Here is a 22,530-nt window from a genome sequence, read left to right as displayed (position 1 = left end):
TGCAGGTTACGTCACACTCCGCCCACCAGTTGGGGGAAGGGAGGATCTATCAGTCAGTTTTGCCTAAAATAATGGGATACATGTCACTGTACTGTGAGAACCTACAGGGAGCCGAAATCAATCAAGGGGTGAAGAGAGCATCAGAGAAGACTTCCTGGAGGAAGAAGAGATTAGCCAGTTTGAAGGAAAAGGAGAGAGAAACAGAGATCCAGGCAGAAGGAGCTTGTATGAAGGCTCAGAGGCAAGGAAGAGGAGCCACAAGTAGCTCAGGGGCGAATGCCAAGAGATAGGGAACATGATAGGGGGCAGGTCATGAAGGACTTTGCAAGCTGAACATTCTCCTGAGAGTAACAGGTAGTCACTGAAGGCTTCAGGCAGGGGAGTGCGAGGTTAGGGCTTGTCAAATACTGAGAAATCCTATTAAAAAAAAAAAAAAGAGGAACAAAAAGAGCAAAGAGTGTGTTAAAGTGAGGCCAGAGAGAGCCCTTCCACATTAACCAGCTGTTGGGGGGAGAATACACTGAGGGTGGCATCTATGTCTGGGCTCCCCACCCTTTTACTTTTAAAAAAAATATATATTTCTTTATTGACTTCAGAGAGGAAGGGAGAAGGAGAGACAGAAACATCCATGATAAGAACCATTGGTTGGCTGCCTCCTGCACGCCCCCAAATGGTGATCAAGCCCGCAACCCAGGCTTGTGTCCTTGGCCGGAATCAAACCTGGGACCCTTCAATCTGCAGGCTTGACGCTCTATCCACGGAGCCAAGCCGGCTAGGGCCCACCCTTTTACTTGCTTCCTCCCTGCAGGTACTCATTCCCCCTGGGCTGCCCACTGTTAGGTTTGATCAAATAATTGAATCAATACCCCTCCCCTGGGAGCTGACCTTTAGTCCACTTCACAACGGACATTCCCTTCTGCTTAGATCACATTCCACTTGCTGAGACCATTATCTCTCTCCTCTGGACTTTTCCAGAATCCGGAGCTGCCCAAAGAATTCTCCACCCAGAAAAAGCCCCCCTAGAGTCCTTTAAAACCTCTGACTCCCCATCCCTGGGGCTCAGCCCATCTGGTTTTCCAGATGACCTAATCCTATCTAATAAAGATGGAATATACAAATTGACCATAACTCCACGACAAAGAAGGCAGCACCCACAGCCAATAAGGAGGGAGTATGCAAATTGACGCGACAAGGCCAGAGGTGGAAGGCAACTCCAGGCCGGAGTGAAGGTGGAAAGGTGGCTCCGGGCCAGAGCGAAGGTGGCTCCGGGCTGGAGTGAAGGCGGTGCCAGCAGCCAGGGGAAGGAAGGCCTATTCTTGCACGAATCTTCATGCATCGGGCCTCTAGTAAATTCATAATTCTTTACCCCTTTCGGCCTCGTGCATTCCTCCCTCGGCAACCCTAACACCCACTAGTTGCCCAGCACTTCCAAGGCAGTCGCTCACCTAGGATTCTGTTCCCTAAACCTGCAACAAGCTTCTACCCTCAGCCACTCCCTGCAATTCTCTCATCCAATGGGAATGTAATAAGCATCTTCAAGATGTCAGATTCTGTGCTAGGTCCTGTGGAGAAAAAGATACAAATATCCAATGGTATCTGCCTTATGAAAAAAAAAAAAAAAGCCAAATTTTTCTAAAAAGTTCTTCAAGACCCTGTATTCTTCTAAAGAATGTTAACAAAAGTATAAGCTCAAAATGAGACTCTCAGGCATTTACCAGCATTCAGGTTTTAGCTCCATTACTTAGCTTCCCTGGGCCTCAGTTTCCTCATAAAAAAAGGGGCTGATCTGTTTCCCAGTTGGGGATCCTTGAACCCCTGAGTCCTCAGATACAGCACCCAAGTGCTCTTCTCAATAAGAAAGGCTAACAGAAACCACACATCCAAAGGTGGTATGGCTTCACGCCATCTCTCCATGACTAAGGTATCATCTCTCCATGACCAAAGTATCATTAGCTTCTGGCAGGAATTACTCAGTGTAGTAACACTGGTTATTCCCTGCTAATCAGAAATTCTAGTTGGCAGCCATATATGTCTTAATAAGAAGGGGAAATGAATTACTGTTTTCTAAACCTTGTTTGTTAGACAAAAATATTTCAAAACATGAGGGACAAGGGGATGAAAAGATTAGGAATTAATAGGTTAGCAGATAGCTAAGATTTCCCTCCAGCTCTAAAAATCCTGGGATTCTGACCTGATAAATGAAGTATGCCATTATATTCATTTTTATATTTATCAGGTAACGTGAGCATTTTAAAGGAAAATGTTTATAATCTAATGATAAGACTAACAGTGAGGCCAGCTGGTGTGCCTCAGTGGTAGAGGATTGACCTATGAACCAAGAGGTCACAGTTCGATTCCCGATCAGGACACATGCCCAGATTGCAGGCTTGATCCCCAGTGTGGGGTGTGTAGGAGGCAGCCGATCAATGATTCTCTCTCATCATTGATGTTTCTATCCCTCTCGCCCTCTCCCTTCCTTTCTGAAATTCATCCTATGTAATAAAAGGCTAATAAGCAAATCGACCGAACGGGGGAATGACTGGTCGCTATGACACGCACTGACCACCGGGGGCAGACGCTCAACGCAGGAGCTGCCCCCCTGATGGTCAGTGTGCTCCCACAGGGGGAGCACCGCTCAGCCAGGATCCAGGATCAAGGCTGGTGAGCGCAGTGGTTGTGGCAGGAGCACTAAGGACCTTCAGGGGATGTCCACCTGCCCACTTCGGCCCACTCCCTGAGGGGTCCTGGACTGTGAGAGGGCGCAGGTCAGGATGAGGGACCCCCCCCCCCTCAGTGCACAAATGTTGTGCACCGGGCCTCTAGTTTAAATATATATATATATATGAAAATCTGGAGGCCAGAACATTAGGGTCATCCTTTCAATTGTATTAATGTTCCCCTTAAAGCATTAGCACAGTGGCCCTCCCGCCCTGGGCCTGGACCCCAGTGCAGCCTTGGGGAACACTCAGCATTGTTGGGAAGCTTGGCAAACAATCCACTTTGGCTGCTCCTTGCCTTCGCTGATGCAGCAGCAGCCATTCCTGTTAGCAGACCCTGCCCTCAGAGTTCAGAGAACTCAACTGCTTTCTTCAGAGACTGCAGCTCCCTAAGCTTCCTTTCCACTGGTTTTAAACCTAACATCCTAGGCAAACTGAATCGAGGGGGGCAAACCCAGAAACCCCCTTTCCTAAGCCTCCCTCGGAATCTCTACGTGTCTGCTCCCCCACTGCCAGGAGCCCCGGCCTCCATCTCTGAGTTAGCTGGGCAGAAGCGCCTTGGGGAGCGAGGCCAGCCCAGGCAGGTGGGTAAGACCAAGGTCTCCCCACAGCTAGCTTTGGGGCATGGGGGGTGGGGCTCTCAAGTCTCTGTAAGGTGGGAGGATGGGGAAAATGGAATGCCTACTCCCAAATCCTCCCATCTCTCTCGTTACCAGGGAGATTCTTCCATCACTTCGGCTCCTCCGGCAACCAGAACTTTTACTGTAAAGGCCTGAATGTTACAAAATGAAGTATGACGGAACCTGTGCTCAAGTTTACAAATATCCTAAGGCATGACCCCAGCACCTTGTACGGCCTTCAAAGCTGGTAAATGTGTCCCGCTGGGAAAAGTCTTTTCGTGTCTCTCCAAAAGATGGCAAGTGCACTTAACTGACCCTACGATCTTTTTTCTTTTCATTTTTGTTTTGTTCTGTGTGTGTTTCTTTCTTCTTCTACATGTATTTTCTTTTTTCTGACCCTATGCTCTGAAGGGCTGGTAAAGGGACAATCTGGTTTACCCGGTAATTAGATTAAGAAATGCATCCCAGCCCTGGCCGGTGTGGCGCCCTGGAGAGAGTGTCGGTCCCCACCAAAGGGTCTCAGGTTGGATTCCCTGTCGAGGGCACGTACCTGGGTTGCAGGTTCCCAGCCCCAGTGGGGGGGTGTGCGCGGGAGGCAACCAGTCAACTTGTCTCTCTCACATCGATGTTGCTCTCTCCCCCTCCCTCCCTTCTCCTCTCTCTAAAAATCAATGGGAAAAAAACACCCTCGGGAGAGGATTAACACAATTAATTAATTAATTAATTAATTAAAGAAGAGAAAGAAATGTATCCTGGTTCTAAGGGCAGGAGAACAGGCATCTTGAGCTGAGGTAACCCAGGGTCTAAAAAATGAAGCCATACTCTTGTCTCAACCCGGAGAAGAGAGCAGAGGTAGGCGAGAGGGTCCGGTGGGGACCCACGCCTGGGAGCCGGAAACGGGCGTCTATTGGAGACGCCAGCTTCCAAGCCTGAGGTATGTCATCCTTTACATGAGGAGGAAACTGAGGCACTCACCTTCACGGGGCAGTGAGAGCCCCAACAGAGAGGGGGCAGAGCTGGGGAGAGAGCACTAGCCGGGGACAGAGCCCGAGAAGCCCACGCCCATGCACCCCGTCTCCTCCTCCGCGGCCCGCCTTCCTCTCCGAGGCCCCGCCTCCCACACAGCCGCTTCCGGTGTGGAGGGGACGGCCGCGCGCAGGCGCAGTGCGTCGGTCACTGGTTGACTCCCTTGCTACGAGCTTCACTTCTCTTCATTGTTGACCCGGGAGGAGGAAAGATGGTGTTGGATCTGGACTTGTTTCGGGAGGATAAAGGGGGGGACCCCGACCTCATCCGAGAGACGCAAAAGAACCGTTTCAAGGACCCGGGACTAGTGGATCGGCTGGTGAAGGCGGACGGCGAGTGGCGAAAATGTGAGTACCGGATGACCCCATCTAAACCCAACTTCAGCTCTCGGATCTCGTTCCCGCTCCTGAAGCCACAGCTTCCGCCCCTCGTTTGACCCCCTCCTCCCAGGTTGCGGTGGCTCCGAGGCGTTCCTTATCCCCCAAAACGCTTGGATAGCCGGGACCGTCCCACTTTTACCGTCAGCGGGTTGGTGCGTGCTCGGTGTGGGTCATTGGTCTGGGAAGGAGCATGGCGCATGCGCATCGAGAGCTGTCAAGGCTTCCCCCCTGCAAGGGTAGCCCGGAGAAAGCCAAGGTGGGAGGTTTCCCCTTTCCCAACACTTATCTTTGGTCCCCTCCGGCCTTTTTGTCTTCGTCAGCAAGGCCAGAGCGATCTCCTACTTTGATAGGATGGAAGGCTGCAGCCCGAGTCACATCTGCAGCGTGATAGGTTCACTCCACCCACATGGGAAGCGTTTGGGGTCTCTGGAGCCCGCTTCTGCCTAGAAGCAGTGATCCTGGAGCTGTGGGGAAAAGCCGTCCCCCGGGTTTGTGATCAGACCTTTAAAAATCGCGAAAAGCCTGTTCCGTGGAAGGTCAGGCAGGGGGAGAGGGGTGCGGCGAGGCAAGAAAAAGCGTGTAATTATTGAAGCTATGTAATTGTGATTTGTGGAACTTTTACGGAAAAGATCTTGGTAGAGTTTGGCTAAAACCGGGAACCGAAACTAAAACCATAGAATCCTTTGCCTACATTAACTGGAGTGGTCACCGATTGGCCGGATACTGTCAAGCACATGTGATTTTTGTCTGATGCAATAAGTCTGCAACCAGCTGAGAGCCAGGTTTATGACAGCACACTGCAAAGGCAGTCACTATCCAACAGTGTGGTGGCTTCCTCGTGGGAACATTGCTTTTCCTGAATTTATAAGGGTATTGGGTACCAAGAGAGTATTTGTTTAACTCGGGTTGCCTGTTAATTCCATGTCTCAGTCACTCTAATGTGGTAGTTTGTGACTGTGAGATCCTACCACCTGAATCTGAATTGTAATGGAATTACATTAATTGAAAGGAAAAAACTTGACTGAACACTGTTTTACTGAATCAGAATTATCAGATTTTTGTTATCCGGTTACCCATGGTTCAGCAGTAAATTCCTTTGAATGTGTGAGCTCTTCTCTTATATATAATGCACACATCTACAGGAAGTTTTATCCCTTTTGTAATGAATGGATATGTGGTGAGGGGGGTGAGTTCTTCAGGGACAGGGCTGTGGTTTATGCATCTGTATGTCCCAGTACCTACGGTATACATATGCATACAGGTTATACATGTACACATGCATACATATATTCCCAGTACTTAGCACTGCACCTGCTCCTTGGTAAGGGCTTGACAAAGGTTTTGTTTGTTTGTTTTTAAAATATTTTTATTGATTTCAGAGAGGGAGAGAGAGATAGAAACATCAATGATGAGAGCGAATTATCGATCAGCTGCCTCCTGCATGCCCCCCACTGGGGATCGAGCCTGCAACCCAGGTATATGCCCTTGACCAGAATCAAACCCGGCACCCTTCAGTCCGCAGGCTGATGCTCTATCCACTGAGCCAAACCGGCTAGAGCGACAAAGGTTTTTTATAATATATATGAATATCTTCTGTGTTCAGGGCCTTTGCCCTTCTGTATGAAAAGCAGTTTATTTCATTTATTTTCTACACATCTATGATTTGATTCTTTTCTACTTCACACCCCTTTCCAGTGTTCTCTTTGCAGCCAAAGGGAGTTGATGAGTTTTCCCAAGTCGTTGGCTGCCCGAGTAGGACATTGACAGATCTTGTATCAAAGTCCTTTTATATCCAAACCTCAGATCAGAAGTTGGGGCTCTCCTGTCATTGGCTGCAATAAGGACTTGTAACCCTGAGCCACACTAAGAACTCATCGTGTTCCCTGACTGAGGACACAGCGAGCCGCAGAAGGCCCTCCATGACAGCAGTACCTATTTGTCTGCCTGTACCCCTCCAAGGTGTCACTAGGGCTTTCGAAGGAATTGGTAAAATGTGGAGCCCTAGCACCACAGATTTTAGCACGGCTCTTATAACTCCCAGGATTCCAACTTTGATTTCTTTTTTCCAATTCAGAGTAATAGGCTGAGGACACATCTGGGCATATGATAAGCATGTCTATGGACAACTTCTGAAGCCACTAGATTTCCACCTGTCTTGCAATCTGTTCACCACCAGAATCCTATCCTCCCCACAAAAAGCGCCATTCTGAATGAGATTTCTCTTTACTATAAATTGAAGTTGTTATTTCCTTTTAACCCTTACTGCACATTCCAGTCAGGCCTTTGTCATTGGAACAACTGTCTGCTTTCAGTTTCACCCCAGTCTCACCCAGTCCTGGCCACACCCAGGACATGTGATCTTTTTGGAATGAAAATCTAGTCATTTTTGCTTCCAGGCTGAAGTCTTGCAGTGACATACATACCTTAAATCTGTCTGATAGAAATACAGCTTGAGCCACAGGTATAATTATTGAGTCTTCTTGTAGCCACTTAAAAAATGTAAAGGAAAACAGATGAAATTAATTTTAGCAATATGTTTTATTTAACCCATAATCCAAAATTTATATTATTAACACACTGGGGATCGAGCCCGCAACCAGGGCATGTGCCCTGACCGGGAATCGAACCATTATCCCCTGGTTCATAGGTCGACGCGCAACCACTGAGCCACGCCGGCTGGGCTAAAGTTCAGTTTAAATGTAAAGTTTGGCAAAGCCTTTAACAGTAACTATGTCTAGATGCTATTGCATTTCTAGTCATTATTTCACCTGTTAAAAGCTTGATTTTTACCACATTGCTCCAAAAGCTTAGAAGCAGAAGTCGGTCTAATGAACCACAATACCAGCATGTTAATTTGGGCCAGAATACCGAAGTAGGCTGACTAGTACCCTGTTTTCCCCAAAAGAAGTCAAGATGTAAAAAGTAAAATTAATCCGAAGGCTGTAGGATGAGCATTATGTCAAAGCAAAGGGAATAACATTAACCATTTCTAGCATAGGGATGTAGCAACCAAGTTCATGGGAAAAGAAATCTGACTGCCCGCTTTCTAGATTCCCCTGCACACTATGTAGTTTCTTAAATGAATTTTAAGGGAATCGAACAGTCTGTCATTACCTGATTAATTCCTGATTCCTCAGATGTATGACTCTACAACAGTGTCATCCAGGTTCTGATACATTTTCATTTCGGCCTCAGAGCGGCCTTTTCCTTGTCACCAAATGCTGGGGAACCCTATTGTCACAATTTATGCCAACTAAATGGGGGGCTCTAAAGCTACAAGATTTCACAGCTTCTTGAGGCAGAGACTATAGCTCTGCCTGTACTCTGCCCTTGGGCTGAGATCAGTCCTAAGGAGCCATGATTAGGAGAGGGAGGAATCTTTTTTTTTTTTTAAACATCTTCAAACACTTCTTAATTATGAACATTTTAACCATAAATACAGACATACAGGTAGTGAGAAAAGTATAATAAATTCCCATGTACCCATCACCCAGCTTTAGCAGTTAGCAACTTGGCCCATGTCATCTATCTGCCCCTCCTACTTCCTTTCTTACCACTGGATTGTTTTGAAACAAATCCCAGACATCTTATCTTTTTATCTGCAAATATGTCAATGTTATCTCTAAAATATAAGGGCTCTTTAAAATAACATGACCACAATAGTATTATTACATTACTAGAGGCCCAGTGCATGAAATTCGTGCGGGGGGGGGGGGGGTTTGGGGGGTTTCTTTCAGCCCAGTCTGCACCCTCTCCAATCTGGGACCCCTCGGGGGATGTCCGACTGCTGGTTTAGGCCCAATCCGGAGAGGGAGGAATCTTAATTATCTGCATATCTTTGGAATATTCTTGGGTTCTTTATTCTTCAGGCAGATTTCGGGCCGACAACTTGAACAAGCTGAAGAACCTATGCAGCAAGACAATTGGAGAGAAAATGAAGGTAAGAGAACTATCAGCCATGAGAGGTATTACAGTTAATAATTTCTAGTTTAGTGTCTGAGTCTAGGGGATACCAAATTTCTTGCCCATATGGGGGAATTATTTTATTTAAAAATATGTTTTTATTGATTTTAGAAAAAGGGAGGAAGAGGGAGAGAGAGAGAAACATCAATGGGAGAGAAATATCCATCGGCTGCCTCCTGCATGCCCCCTACTGGTGATGGAGCCCAAAACCTGGGCATGTGCCCTAACCAGGAATCAAACCGTCGACTTGTTTCACAGGACGCCCAACCAACTGAGCCACACCAGCCAGGGCTGGCGGAAATCTTTCTGTGCTTGAAGAATGTTAAATTTCAGTTCTGTCCTTCCTTTGATATTGAAAATAGTACGTGTTTTATTTTTTTTATTTTTTATTTTTTTAAAATATATTTTATTGATTTTGTACAGAGAGGAAGAGAGAGGAATAGAGAGCTAGAAACATCGATGAGAGAGAAACATCGATCAGCTGCCTCCTGCACACCTCCCACTGGGGATGTGCCCGCAACCAATGTACATGCCCTTGACCGGAATCGAACCCGGGACCCTTCAGTCCGCAGGCCGACACTCTATCCACTGAGCCAAACCGGTTTCGGCGAAAATAGTACGTGTTTTAAAGAAAGGAAGGAAGGCAGGTAGGGAACTAAGGGGTGAGTCCATCTTCTGTATTCAGATATGTCTTAGTCTGTTTGGCTGCCATAGACTGGGTGGCTATAAACAACAGAATTTATTGCTCACAGTTCTGGAGGCTGGGAAGTCCGTGATCAAGGCCCAGGCAGTTTTGGTCTCCAGTGAGGGCTCACTCCACTTCCTGGCTCATAGGCAGTCTCCTTGCTGTGTCCTCACATGGCGGAAGGAGACAGGGAGCTCTGTGGGGTCTCTGATGAGGTTGCCCTGGTCGCCTAATCACCTCTGAAAGATACCACCTCCAAATCCCATCACATTGGGGGGCAGGTTTCAACATAGGAATCTGTTGACTTTCGACCTTCAGTGTATAGTAAGGTCAGAGCCCTGCCACACTAAGTCATCCGTTGTTTATGCTGTTCTTATAATAAGAACATAGATCCCACCAGTAATCCTTTCCAGTTATTTCTTGAGTTCAGCCTCCAGTGCCAGAAGAATTTCCTACGGCAGAGTTCGGGTTCTTTGTTCAGTGCAATCGAGCAGCACGGATAGGGTCTCCAAGTCCTGGACTGTTGGTTGGCCACGTGACTTGAGGCAAGTTAACGTCTCAGCCTCAGTTTTTCTCATCTGGAATGACAATGCGAATCTTCACCTCTAGAACAGAATTATGAGAACGAAATTTTTTACATGTAGAGAACCTGGCACGATACCAAGAACATGGAGTTATTATCAATTACAAGTAACAATGGGTGGCCTTCATCCAAAAAATCCTCCCATGCTTGAAGAATGTTAAGTTTCAGTTCTGCCCTTCCTTTGGTATTCAAAGGAGTACATGTTATTTTGTTGTTGTTGTTTGTTTAATGTATATTTTATTGCTTTTTTACAGAGAGGAAGGGAGAGAGATAGAGAATCAGAAACATCGATGAGAGAGAAACATCGATCAGCTGCCCCCCGCAGTCCCCACTGGGGACGTGCCCGCAACCAAGGTACATGCCCCTGACCGGAATCGAACCTGGGACCCTTCAGTTCGCAGGCCGACGCTCCATCCACTAAGTCAAACCAGTCAGGGCAAGAGTACATGTTTTTAATCTTTCTTTTAAAATATCCCCTTAATCACTTTTTTAAAAACATAGGAAATGCACCCTATAGCCTGTCTAATTTTTAAGTTGTAAACCTCTAAACTAAACCAAAAAATTAAACCTTAGGAACCTGACCCAGTAAAGAACATAACAAAAAGATTCCGCTAGCCTGGCTGGCGTGGCTCAGTGACTGAGCTTCGACCTGTGAACTGGGAGGTCACGTTTCTATTCCCAGTCAGGGCACATGCCCTGTTTGCAGGCTTGATGCCCCAGTAGGGGGCAGCCAATTGATGATTCTCTCTCATCATTCAAGTTTCTATCTCTCCCTCTCTTCTCTCTGAAATTTAAAGAAGAAGAAGAAGAAGATAGGACTAAGTGTTTTCATTTAACACTAGAGGCCCGATGCACGAAATTCATGCAAGAGTAGGCCTTCCTTCCCCCGGCTGCTTCCCTCTGGCACCGGGGACCACTGGCAGGCACCCGGGACCCAGGCTTCCCTCACAGCCCCGGCTTCGTCCTGAAGGTTGTCCTGAAGGATGTCCGGTCCAGTTAGCGTATTACGCTTTTGTTATTATAGATCCTTGGGTCCCTTTACTGCGAACCCTGTAAGGAGTGTTCTCCTTTGCTGTCCAAGGGAATGGTGCTAGCTTTCACCTGTATGGCACTTGAAAGTATTACAAACTTTTTTGTGTACATCTCATTTTGATTTGACCTTTGTTCTAAACCTCGAGTGTGGGTGGTACAATTATCAGCTTTATTTAAAGGGCAAGGAAAAGATAAAATAAAGAAAGGGCAAGGAAATAACCTGAGGAAATTGAGGAGCTTGCCTAAATTACACTAGCTGCAGAGTCAGAACTTGAACTCAGAACTTTCCGCCCCGAGGGATTTGCAGATAGCGAGGGAGCCTCAGCTCCCTTGGGAAATATTGTGATTTGGGCCACTTTTTTTCTGCCTCAGTAGTCTATGCTTGTTCTTGTCAAGACTCTGATATTTTCAGACTTTCCCAACTTTCGAGATGATTTTGCTTGGGTCAAGGAAGGATGTGAGTTGGGTTATGGTTGGAATCCTGACTTCTCGCTTTGGTGGGTGGGAATGTGTAATGAGTCTAAAGGATTTCTACGCCTTTGTCCTTAGAAGATGTTATCCTTTCTCATGATTCAGTTTTGCACAGTGGATATGAGGTTGTCCTATCTAATAAAACAGTAATATGCAAATTGACCATCACTCCAACACACAAGATGGCTGCCCCCATGTGGACACAAGATGGCTGCCACAAGATAGCCAGCAGGGGAGGGCAGTTGGGAGGGACCAGGCCTGCAAGGGAGGGCAGTTGGGGGCAATAAAGCCTGCAGGGGAGGGCAGTTAGGGGTGACCAGGCTGGCAGAGGAGGGAAGTTGGGGGCAACCGGTCCTGCAGGGAAGGGCAGTTGGGGGGGGATCCAGGCATGCAGGGGAGGGCAGTTAGGGTCAAAGAGGCTGGCAGGGGAGCAGTTAGGCATCAATCAGGCTGGCAGGGGAGTGGTTAGGGGGTGATCAGGCTGGCAGGCAGAAGCGGTTAGAGGCAATCAGGAAGGCAGGCAGGCGAGCAGTTGGGAGCCAGCAGTCCTGGATTGTGAGAGGGATGTAAATGGGCAGTCAGACATCCCTCAAGGGGTCCCAGATTAGAGAGGGTGCAGGCTGGGCTGAGGGACACCCCCCCCCCCGCTGTGCACGAATTTTGTGCACTGGGCCTCTAGTATAAGTATAATTGCCTATTGTATATATAGAATTTCTTAAGACATTTAGGACATTGAGTATGCTTTCTACACATTTTATTTATACTTACAAAGCAGACCCTAAATCTCACCTTGGGTTTTTTTTTGTTGTTGTTGTTAATCCTCATCCGAGGATATTTTTCCATTGACCTTTTAGAGAGCGTTGAAGAGAGGGAAAGACAGAGAGAAACATCGATGTGAGAAAGACACATCAATTGGTTGCCTCCTGCACACGCCCCAACCAGGGCCTGGGCTGGGGAGGAGCCCACAATCCAGGTACGTGCCCTTGACTGGAATGGAACCTGGGACCCTTTGTTCCTCAGGCCAACACTCTCTCCACTGAGCCAAACTGGCAGGGCTCATTTTGTATTTATACAAGTTTTGCTGAGGTTTTACAGGTCTTGTTATAATGGCCTTTGATAATTTAATTTATTAATTAAAATTATCTTCCCCATGGCTGTGGACAAGGATTAGAAATGATTTGGCAGAATATCATAAAGAAGGGTGAGGCCAGAAATCAGAGGGGGCAGAAAACGAGTGCTGGGTACATCCCTGCTATTTGCCAGCTTGCATTGACTGCTCTAAACTTAGGTACAGATTTTGTGACGTTTCCCTCAAAAAGTTTCTCTTGCCTCTCTAACATCCCATCATCCCATCCATTTCCCCCCCATAGCCTCAGCACTGGGACTGTTCTTAGCAGGTAGACAGGGATTCACAGATTCACACCCAGGCCTCTGCCCCAGCACTGAGTACCCAACACATGAGCATTCTCACCCATTCTCTCTCTATATATACTGTATATATATATATATATATATATACACACACACATACACACATACATACATACATATTTTTAAATGGATTTCAGAGAGAGGAAGGGAGATGGGGGAGAGAAATAGAAACATCAATGAAGAGAGAATCAGCAATCAGCCTCTTGCACGCCCCCTACTGGGGATCGAGCCTGGAATCCGGGCATGTGCCCTGACCGGGAATCGAACCATGACCTCCTGGTTCATAGGTTGATGCTCAATCACGGAGCCACACTGGCTGTGCTCACCCGTTCTTGGTGCCCACACTCTTCTGCATCCAGGGCAGACCTTCTTCTCGTGTTCCCGATGATGTCAGCCCTCTGACCCTGATGGGTTCATCAGTCTGTCCAGGATCAAAAAGCTAGAAAGCGGCAGAACAGAGACTTGAAACTTTGAACTTCTCGCTTCCAATTTGCTACTCTTTCTCCCAAGTGTTTCCTCTTTTAGAGACAGTTGTGTAGGAAGTTCTATGATTAGTTTCTGTGATGTTAATTTGGTGTGCACTTACAATGTCAGAATTTTTTTATTCAATAGTGTTTGTTTGTTTGTTTGTTTGTTTTTCCTGCAGAAAAAAGAGCCAGTGGGAAATGATGAGTCCGTTCCGGAGAATTTGTTAAGTCTCGATGACCTCACTTCAGACACTTTAGCTGTAAGTTATTGTCCTTTTCTAGGTTGGGGTTTCTCTACTTTTATCTTCACTTTCTTCCAAGATAAGAAAATGCTAAAACTCTGCTGCATACGGCATTGTCCTTGAATTTCTGCAGCTGGGACAGGTCCCTGTTGCTCTTGTTATATACTTTGTACTTTGTTTATGGGACAGCAAAGCGGGAGACAGATGGAGTGGAAGAGTCCAGGGAGGAAGAAGAGAGAAAAGGAACTATGGTTAGCTTATAGTGTTCTATTTTCCCAGAGTCAGGTAATTTTTAAATTTATTGTAATTCAGTGAACAGTCACTCTATAAAGGGCCTAGAGCAGTAATTTTCAAGTTTTTAGTTGCTAAGCCCTTTCTGAAAACCCGTAATACAAAAGCATAGCAAGAGCACAAACATAGCCCTAGCCGGCTTGGCTCAGTGGATAGAGCATCAGCCTGCGGACTGAAGGGTCCCAGGTTCGATTCTGGCCAAGGGCACATGCCTGGGTTGCGGGCTCGATCCCCAGTAGGGGGTGTGCAGGAGGCAGCTGATCGATGTTTCTCTCTCATCGATGTTTCTAACTCTCTATCCCTCTTCCTTCCTCTCTGTAAAAAATCAATAAAATATATTTAAAATATATATATATATTTTTAAAAAGAGCATAAACACAAAAGAGCGGTGTTAAATAAATAAAATTTTTAAAAGCTGTTGCTGTGCTTGAAGAGCTAGGTTGGGGGTGCTCTTCCTGTCTAGGCCTACCTGCTCAGGGCTCCCCATAAGAAATCAGTACAGTTTGAAATATCTGCAAGAGGGATACAAAGTTAGCTTAAGACTAAGTCTCTTGCTCCTGATAAATGTATAATCTTCCTGGAGAACAGTGAAGTGCAGTGCGTAATAGGATGCTAAATCGATTGAGTTAGGAAGAAAAAGCCCTGAAGAGAGCTAATGTTAAAACTCCTGAGATATATAGGAACCAGAAGATGGCCAGGATCCATCCATCTCTGCCTCAGGCACCCCAAAAGGAAATGCCAGTGGGTCTGTAAGGGCAAGGTCGCTTTGAAAGCCTTCATTGTCAATTTTTAAAAGGCTATCACAAGGGTTGTCAGAGCACAGCTGGGTTAGGGCGACAGAATCGCATTCCTACTCTGTCCTTGATGCGCTGTGGCCTGGGTGCGGGCCTGGCTTATTCATCCACAGAACCTGAAAGTGTCACAGATCAAAAAACTCCGACTCCTCATCGACGAAGCCATCCTGAAGTGTGACACTCAGCGGATAAAGCTGGAGGAAGAGCGGTTTGAGAACCTCCGAGAGATCGGGAACCTTCTGCATCCCTCGGTGCCCATCAGTAACGATGAGGTAGGCGTAGGTGCCACAGCTAACATCGCTCCTCTCTTGGAAGGAGGACAAGGCCAGTGATGTTCTGTATGACGGGCCTTGTATCAGAAGCGGGTCCTTTGTGTATTCGCCCTGCCCACCAATTGAGAATTGAAAGTGTCAGATCCTCGCCTGATTGGGAAGTGGCAGAGACCGCAGGTAGGAGACTCCCGGCACAGAAATCTCTTCTGCATCTGGCTGCTGTCCTCCACTGTTGCCCCTGGTAGCAGCCAGTCTCGTGGGAGGGATCTGCTAAATCAACCTCACCCCTCACCCAGACCCCGCTGAGAAGCTGCAGGTCGAAGGGGAATCTGCATGATAAAAGTTTCCTGCTGAGAGGGAGCGTCCCCAGCACAAAGCTGCTCTGAGCCCAGCCTTTGTTCCCTGACATCCCAGCCAGAGCGGGGCCCATCTGTGCCTCTTTCATTCATTCCCTGGTGAACGGAATGTTAAACTCTCCGCTGGCTGGGGTGGCAGACTAGGGAGGTCCCGGGCCCTGAGCCCGCCCTCCTTGGCCCTGGGACCAATGAGAGCCTGGAAAAAAAAATCTACATTCTCCTCTGCACCCCAGGCAGTGTTGATTGTCTAGGGTTGAGGTGTCCTTGTACAAAGCATTTAAAGGGGTAAAAGAAAAAGAGAGAGAGAGAGAGAGAGAGAGAGACAGATCTTTTGGACAATCATGCTTTGAGTTTCATAGCTAGCTAGAATCCCTTCTAGGAATCTAAAAATGATTATTTCTCTACTGAGCACAAATTCTCTAGCAAATTCCCTTCTCTGGTCTCTGGACACGATGACCAAAACCTCGTGTTTGAGTGAAGCCGGCTTCACAAAGCTCCGGGTTCTTCTTAGAACCGGGTTTGGAAAGATGGAGGCTGTAGAATCCAGAGGCCGTGCATCTTTCTCTCCCGGTCTTGTTTCCTTAGGATGCGGACAACAAAGTCGAGAGGATCTGGGGTGACTGCACGGTCAGGAAGAAGTACTCGCACGTGGACCTGGTGGTGATGGTCGATGGCTTTGAAGGCGAAAAGGGGGTCGTGGTGGCTGGGAGTCGAGGGTACTTCCTGAAGGTGAGTCAGGAACCAGTGGGGGTGGGATTATAAAGAAGGAATTTAAAAAACACGGTGCAGAAAACATAACCTACTCAAGGAGGCCCCCAAATCCACACTTGTGCTCGCCTTTCTACCACAGACGTATTGGCAATTAGATGCCCTGTCTTCTAGGCAGGAGAGCGCCCATTCGGAGTCCCCAGAACAAAAGCCACTGCGAGATGCCCCGCAGGGAGCGTATGTTTGCCGACTGAATCAGAACAGTCTCCTTTGTCGAGCTCAGTGTAATCTGACAGTCAGACAAGTAACATCAAAAGCCACTGTGACAAGTACTGTCGACCTAAGAAACGTCCAAAGCTGTAGAGAATTGTTTTTATGAGTTGATTTGAAACAAGCTGATGACAATTGCCAGGTAGCAAAATCTCAACGGAATTAGAAAATGCTCTGAGGAATGACAGTTTTGCAACTTACTTTATACATTAGAATCAAAGGAAGAGGCGTAAGTGGGGCAGGGGGTGGGTGCATGAAATCCACTGGGGGTAGATCTGGGAGGGGGGAGAAAGCAAAGCGGTGAAATCTCTGGGATTGGTTAGAAAGTTAACCAGAGAGACACGGACGTCTTTTACGTTGGTGAGTACAGGATGGTTAACCATGAACATTTCCAGTACAGAGAGATGAAACTGGGAGACAAGGTGACAGTGAGGGTCCTGTGGTCTCTGCCCTGGTGGGTGAGCCCTGAGGGGTCTGGAAAAGGAGATGCCGCTGACATTTCAAAGGTATGTTAGCTTAGATTCAGGAAGGCAGCGGACGGGCTCAGTTAAGGTAAAGATTGACCGTTGTCAAGGAAGCTACAAGCCTAGGACTTGACTACTCGCCAAGACGGGCTTTTAGTTGGAAATGTTGATGGTCTGGCCGTCCTCTGTGGTTATTTTTAGTCTCTTGAGCCTGTAGGGTCCACCATGCCGGCCTCCCCTGAGCTTGTCAGGTTTGGTAGGTGGCCCTTTTTGGTGCACGGAGCTGTGGCGTGAGCAGGCCCAGAGTACTGAGAGGGCTAGGCAGAGGCAAGGCCAGGCTAGCTGGGACAGAGGGCAGGTGCACTCAGAGAAGACTTTTAGAAAGACATGGTAAAATAATTTTGGAATTACAGTTTCAACTGCTGGTCCCATTCATTAAATGTGGGGGTTTTTCCCCAATAAATGCTGTAAATGTATTTTCCTTATGACTTTTAAATTGATTTTATTTCCTTATGATTTTTTAAAATGACATTTTCTTTTCTCTAGTTTACTTTACTGTAAGGATACAGTATATGATACTTACACAAAACACATGTTGACTATGTTATTAGTAAGGCTTCTGGTCAACAGTAGGCTATTAGTAGTTAGTAGTTAATTTGGTGGGGAGTCAAAAATTATAGGTCGATTTTCGACTGTGGTGGGGGGGGTTCAGTGCCTCTAACCTAATTCAAGGGCCAATTATACTCTCCATATACACACATACATAGGTATGCTCTACTCTGTGCAAATGAGTCCAGAGTTGTAAGAATTAGCACAAGAAAACATTCCCATGCATGTGGGGCCACTAATCCTTTCCTCTTGCTTGGTATCTGAAAGAGAATTCTCTTTACAGTTTGCCTGGGGGATCTGCTCGGGACTGGCGTTAAGTATCTCTTGAGTTGGTTGTTGGGGTCTCTCCTGGCCTCCTGTGTGCCCCTGGGTAGTCACATTCTACTGGCCCCATTGCCTCGGAGAGAATTTTAGCAATTGAACTTGATGGCGACAGAACCCAATCACCCAGTGCTGTGTCTCCTCAGGGGCCCCTGGTGTTCCTGGAACAGGCGCTCATCCAGTACGCCCTTCGCACTTTGGGAAGTCGGGGCTACATTCCCATTTATACCCCGTTTTTCATGAGGAAGGAGGTCATGCAGGAGGTGGCACAGCTCAGCCAGTTTGATGAAGAGCTTTACAAGGTGAGTTGCTGGGCAGAGTGGCAGAAAAACGTCTTTAGTTGGGAAGTTGAACTTCACAGATACAGAGCAGCGCTGTCCAGTAGACTTCCTGCTGTGATGGAAGTGGTCTAGATCTGTGGCTTTTGAGCACCTAAAATGTGGCTAATGCAACTGAGGAAGTAAAATTTCCACTTAAGTAGCTATACGTGGCCAGTGGCTGCTGTGTTGGACAGTGCAGACCTAGGGCCTGTTTGATCTTTCCCCCAGCTCGTCTGTATAATGCGTCTAAATGAGCATGCTTTGCCCGGCCGGCGTGGCTCAATGGTTGAGTGTCGACCTATGAACCAGGAGGTCATGGTTCGATTCCCGATCAGGGCATTAAAAATAAATAAATAATAAATAAATAAATAAACAATAAGCATGCTCTAACATCATGAGCATAGAAAAGAAGCGTATTTATTCAGTGGCCGGACAAAAGGACATTATAGAAGTGGCCAGCCTTCTCGTGTCCTCCCACTCCTGACCGCAGACCAAAAGCTTCCATAGGGCAAGCCATGCTTTTCTTGGCACAGATGTGGCTTCCTGTTTGTGGCTCCTCTCAACCCCGGGCCATCTCAGGGAGAGCCGGGGGGCTCAAGTCCAGCTTCAGAAGGTCATTCTTGTCAACTGGCCACCCAAGTGGCTGAGGATTATACCCTCTGGACTAACAGAAGCACCAGAAAGCAGAGACCAGGTCTCCTTTTGCCCAGCAGTGCATGTCGCACAAATATTTGTTGAGTGGGTTACATTACATTGCTACCAGCTCAGGTTTTATTGTACACCTGCCATCATTGGCCATTCTACGTCATTTACAAATGTATTTATTTATTAGATAAGTGAAAGTACCACCATTTTTTTATCTCCTTTTAATTTGCTTTTCTCCGATCTCTATTAGGGACCCCATTTGGGACAGACCCATTCCCTTCCTTGTCTTTAGTGTCCCCTCCTCACGCCCAGGCAGGGATTAAAGAAACTTCCCCCTGTCCCATCACTCATATCTCCCCTGTGGTCTCTGCTCTAGCTGAGGTCCTCCTCCCTCCCTTTTAACCAGTAAAGGTCCCTCCTCCAGGTGATTGGCAAAGGCAGTGAAAAGTCTGACGACAACTCCTATGATGAGAAATACCTGATTGCCACCTCCGAGCAGCCCATCGCTGCTCTCCACCGGGATGAGTGGCTACGGCCCGAGGATTTGCCCATCAAGTATGCTGGCCTGTCCACCTGCTTTCGCCAGGAGGTGGGCTCCCACGGCCGTGACACCCGCGGCATCTTTCGAGTCCATCAGTTTGAGAAGGTGAGTAGGGAAGTCAGGGTGAGGAGCAGGACCCTTCTACCTATCCGTCCAGGGAAGTGAGAGGAGAGGCAGGAGCTGTGTGTCTCAGGCCCGCCCTGGCTCCAGTCTTGCCTCCAGTCGCCTGCGTCTGTGTTTCGGGGAAGAGCTGAGCAGCACTTGGTGGAGTAGCTGCCAGCATCATCTCCGGAACCAGGCTGCCTGAGTCCAAATGCCAACCCCACCACCTACCCGCTGTGTCCCCTCGGGCAGCTTGCTTCAGCACTCTGTGCTGTAACAGGAGGGTAATACTAGTACCCACCTCACTGGCCCACTGAGAGGATTAAACTAGTTAACATGAGAGGCACTTAGAACAGCACCTGGCACACGTGCGGTGAGCTCTCTGTAAAAGCACGTGTTCCTGTTGCACAGCCAGCCCAGTGCAGCGCCCAGTTCTCTTGCTGGGACCCAGCCTCTGTAGTGTCCCCTTGAGTGTCGCCTGATTCCCGGCGGTATAGGAACAGGTCTTCGTTGCAAGAGTATCTCCCTCTTTGGTTCTTAGGGGGACTTGCCCTGTCCCATTGTCACTGTCTCCCTGGCCCCTCTTTGCAGATCGAACAGTTTGTCTACGCGTCACCACACGACAACAAGTCGTGGGAGATGTTTGAGGAGATGATCACCACCGCGGAGGAGTTCTACCAGACTCTGGGGATCCCATACCACATCGTGAATATTGTCTCAGGTACCAGCCTCCCTTTCCTGCAGCCCACAGTTATCACCCGCCCCGCACAGAGAAACAGCTCAGGGTCCAATTAACTGCCCACGTTAATTAAAAGATCACACTCTTCTCCCTTGGGAGCGTTTGCTGATAAGAATATCTGGGCGTGATTTCACTTCTGGGGACGGGATGTGAATTACAGAATTCTTCAGGTTTGCTAAAGGTTAGCCTTCTGAAATACCATCCCTCCTCCATGAATTCTAGGGGTGTCTCCTTACAGGTTCTTTGAATCACGCTGCCAGTAAGAAGCTTGACCTGGAGGCCTGGTTTCCGGGCTCGGGAGCCTTCCGTGAGCTGGTCTCCTGTTCTAACTGCACAGACTACCAGGCTCGCCGCCTCCGAATCCGATACGGGCAAACCAAGAAGATGATGGACAAGGTAGAGGGCCCTGGGGAGGCGGGCGGCGGGGCCTTCGGCGGTGCAGAAGGGGGTGGTCTTATTTCTCAGCCCTCGGAGTACATTATCCCCGGCATCACGGGGAAACGTGGGCATTTCAGTCTAGATCAGACAGGAAACCTGAAAATGACTTCCTCTGAATCGGGACTGCATTCTTTTAGGTGGAAACCGGACTCTGGCTCCATTCTACAAAGTCATGCTAACGTTTCTCTTTGCGGCTTTGCTTTCTGTCGCTCCAAATAAAGTCCTAGGCAATGCCTGCCCGCTTCTCACCCAAGGATGTCTAGGTTGTAAGCTTCTCTCTTCAAACCCAATTTCCAGGCCTTACGTTTCCAAGTCAGGGACGTGGTAGTATTTTCTTTTTCCCTCAAAGGACCCAACTCTCCTCAAAATACTGAAACCTACATCTGCCTCGTTTGCCACTCCTGGAGGCATGAGGGGTCTTCCCGGACTTCACCTGATAGGCAGTAAATTCCAAACGGAATCCAGGCTTAGAAAAGGCTCAGGAATGGGTGGAAGCCATGGTCCCGAATTGGCTAGTTGCAGTGGGGGGGAGTCCGGCTTCGGGGTGGGGGCTCCCGGTGAGCAGTCAGACCAGCTACGGGTTGAGTTGAACTGCTCCCTCTGCTCAGGTGGAATTTGTCCATATGCTCAACGCCACCATGTGTGCCACTACCCGCACCATCTGCGCCATCCTGGAGAACTACCAGACGGAGAAGGGCATCATCGTGCCCGAGAAGTTGAAGGAGTTTATGCCGCCAGGTGAGGCCCAGCCCAGCCCATCCTCCTCCTCTTCTCGGTCTTCACACTTCCGAAGAGAGGCCCCTTTCAGAATGGACCCGGTCTTCTTGTTCACACACAGGCCCCCAAACTCTGCCTGTCCTGGTGCTGGGCACTGCAGGGCAGAGCTGAGAAGGTAGCCGGGGCGGGCCTGATGTTCTATTGAGAGCCGCTGAGATTCCGACGGGAAGGGAAGAACGAGTGGAACCATCGTGGGTGCCCTTTTGTTCAAAGGCATCGGCCGCGTTGGGCCCTCACCGCAGAGGTCCGCGGGCTCTGGCTCCTGAGAAACGATGGGTGACTCGGTTGGCTCTTCCCCTCCAGGTCTCCAAGAACTGATTCCCTTTGTGAAGCCTGCGCCCATTGACCAGGAGCCATCGAAGAAGCAGAAGAAGCAGCAGGAGGGCAGCAAAAACAAAGGGGCAGCGAGCGATGTCACCCTGGAGAGCCGGCTGCAGAGCATGACGGTCACCGATTCCTGAACATTCCTTCCCCCCAGTCTGTCAGCTGGGATCCCACAGCCTGCCCGAGGGCGGGGAAGCCAGACATAGCCACTCATCGCCTGCACTGTCCGACTGCATTGCTGAAACGGGAACCCTCTGCCACGCACACCGCAGTGTTCCTGTCTGCTCGCAGGGGCCTCGGATGCAACCGCTGAGGACCGAGGAAGCCATGCCAGGGGGCTCCCCAGCGGACGCTGGGACTCGCCCGCAGTCCTCCGCCTGGGGCTCAAACCCTGGCTTACAGCTCTCCCTGGAACCACACTCATTTGTGCTTTTCCTCCTAAATAAAGCTGTTCCGTGTAGCAAGTCAGAGAGCCTTTGAGAAGGTAGGCGAGGTCTGGGGTAGATTCAGTAAAGGCTCCGGGGCGAAGGCAGAACGTTGAGCCTTAGCCACGTAAACCTGTGGAACAAGGGCCAGGATCCTCTTGTAAATCTGCTCCTGTGTCCAAGCAGTAAAGCAGGACTAGCTTAGAGACCAGCTGATATAAAAAGCCTCCCAGCACTTCGTTCAGTGGGAAGGGCTCTTTGGAAAGGGAGGGAGGCTGTGATGTCTTAGGGGAGATGGGGCTATATTTAGCCCCCCAAAACAGGTCCTAGATTCAAGAGCATAAGGCAGGGCCTTCCTAACAGCTGCTTCTCCTTGCAGTCATTCCAAAATGGGAGGCCAAATGCATAGCAGCCTGTTGTTGCTGCCCAAAGGATGGAGGGAGCCAGCAGGGTGCGGGGCTGGGGGTGTTTTAATCCCCCTCCGCAGCTCCCACCGTGGCCCAGTAGCCAGCGCACC

The 22,530-nt window shown here is 48.5% G+C and overlaps 1 protein-coding gene across 1 annotated transcript; it reads left to right on the top strand.

Moving 5' to 3' along the window:
• The first annotated feature begins 4,479 nt into the window (after nucleotides 1-4,479).
• Nucleotides 4,480-22,056, top strand: SARS1 (seryl-tRNA synthetase 1). The gene is made up of 11 exons (XM_080648800.1): nucleotides 4,480-4,710; nucleotides 8,613-8,683; nucleotides 13,555-13,635; nucleotides 14,816-14,974; nucleotides 15,916-16,059; nucleotides 17,849-18,004; nucleotides 19,092-19,313; nucleotides 19,902-20,031; nucleotides 20,288-20,445; nucleotides 21,096-21,225; nucleotides 21,568-22,056. The coding sequence occupies exons 1-11, from the start codon at nucleotides 4,575-4,577 to the stop codon at nucleotides 21,723-21,725; spliced, it is 1,545 nt and encodes a 514-aa protein (XP_080504926.1). The 5' UTR covers nucleotides 4,480-4,574; the 3' UTR covers nucleotides 21,726-22,056.
• Nucleotides 22,057-22,530: the final 474 nt, after the last annotated feature.

Source organism: Plecotus auritus (assembly GCF_963455305.1).
Source record: "Plecotus auritus genome assembly, chromosome: 12".
Lineage (NCBI taxonomy): Eukaryota > Metazoa > Chordata > Mammalia > Chiroptera > Vespertilionidae > Plecotus > Plecotus auritus.
Note: the sequence above shows the minus strand (reverse complement) of the source record. Positions and strands in the feature narration are given on the sequence as shown.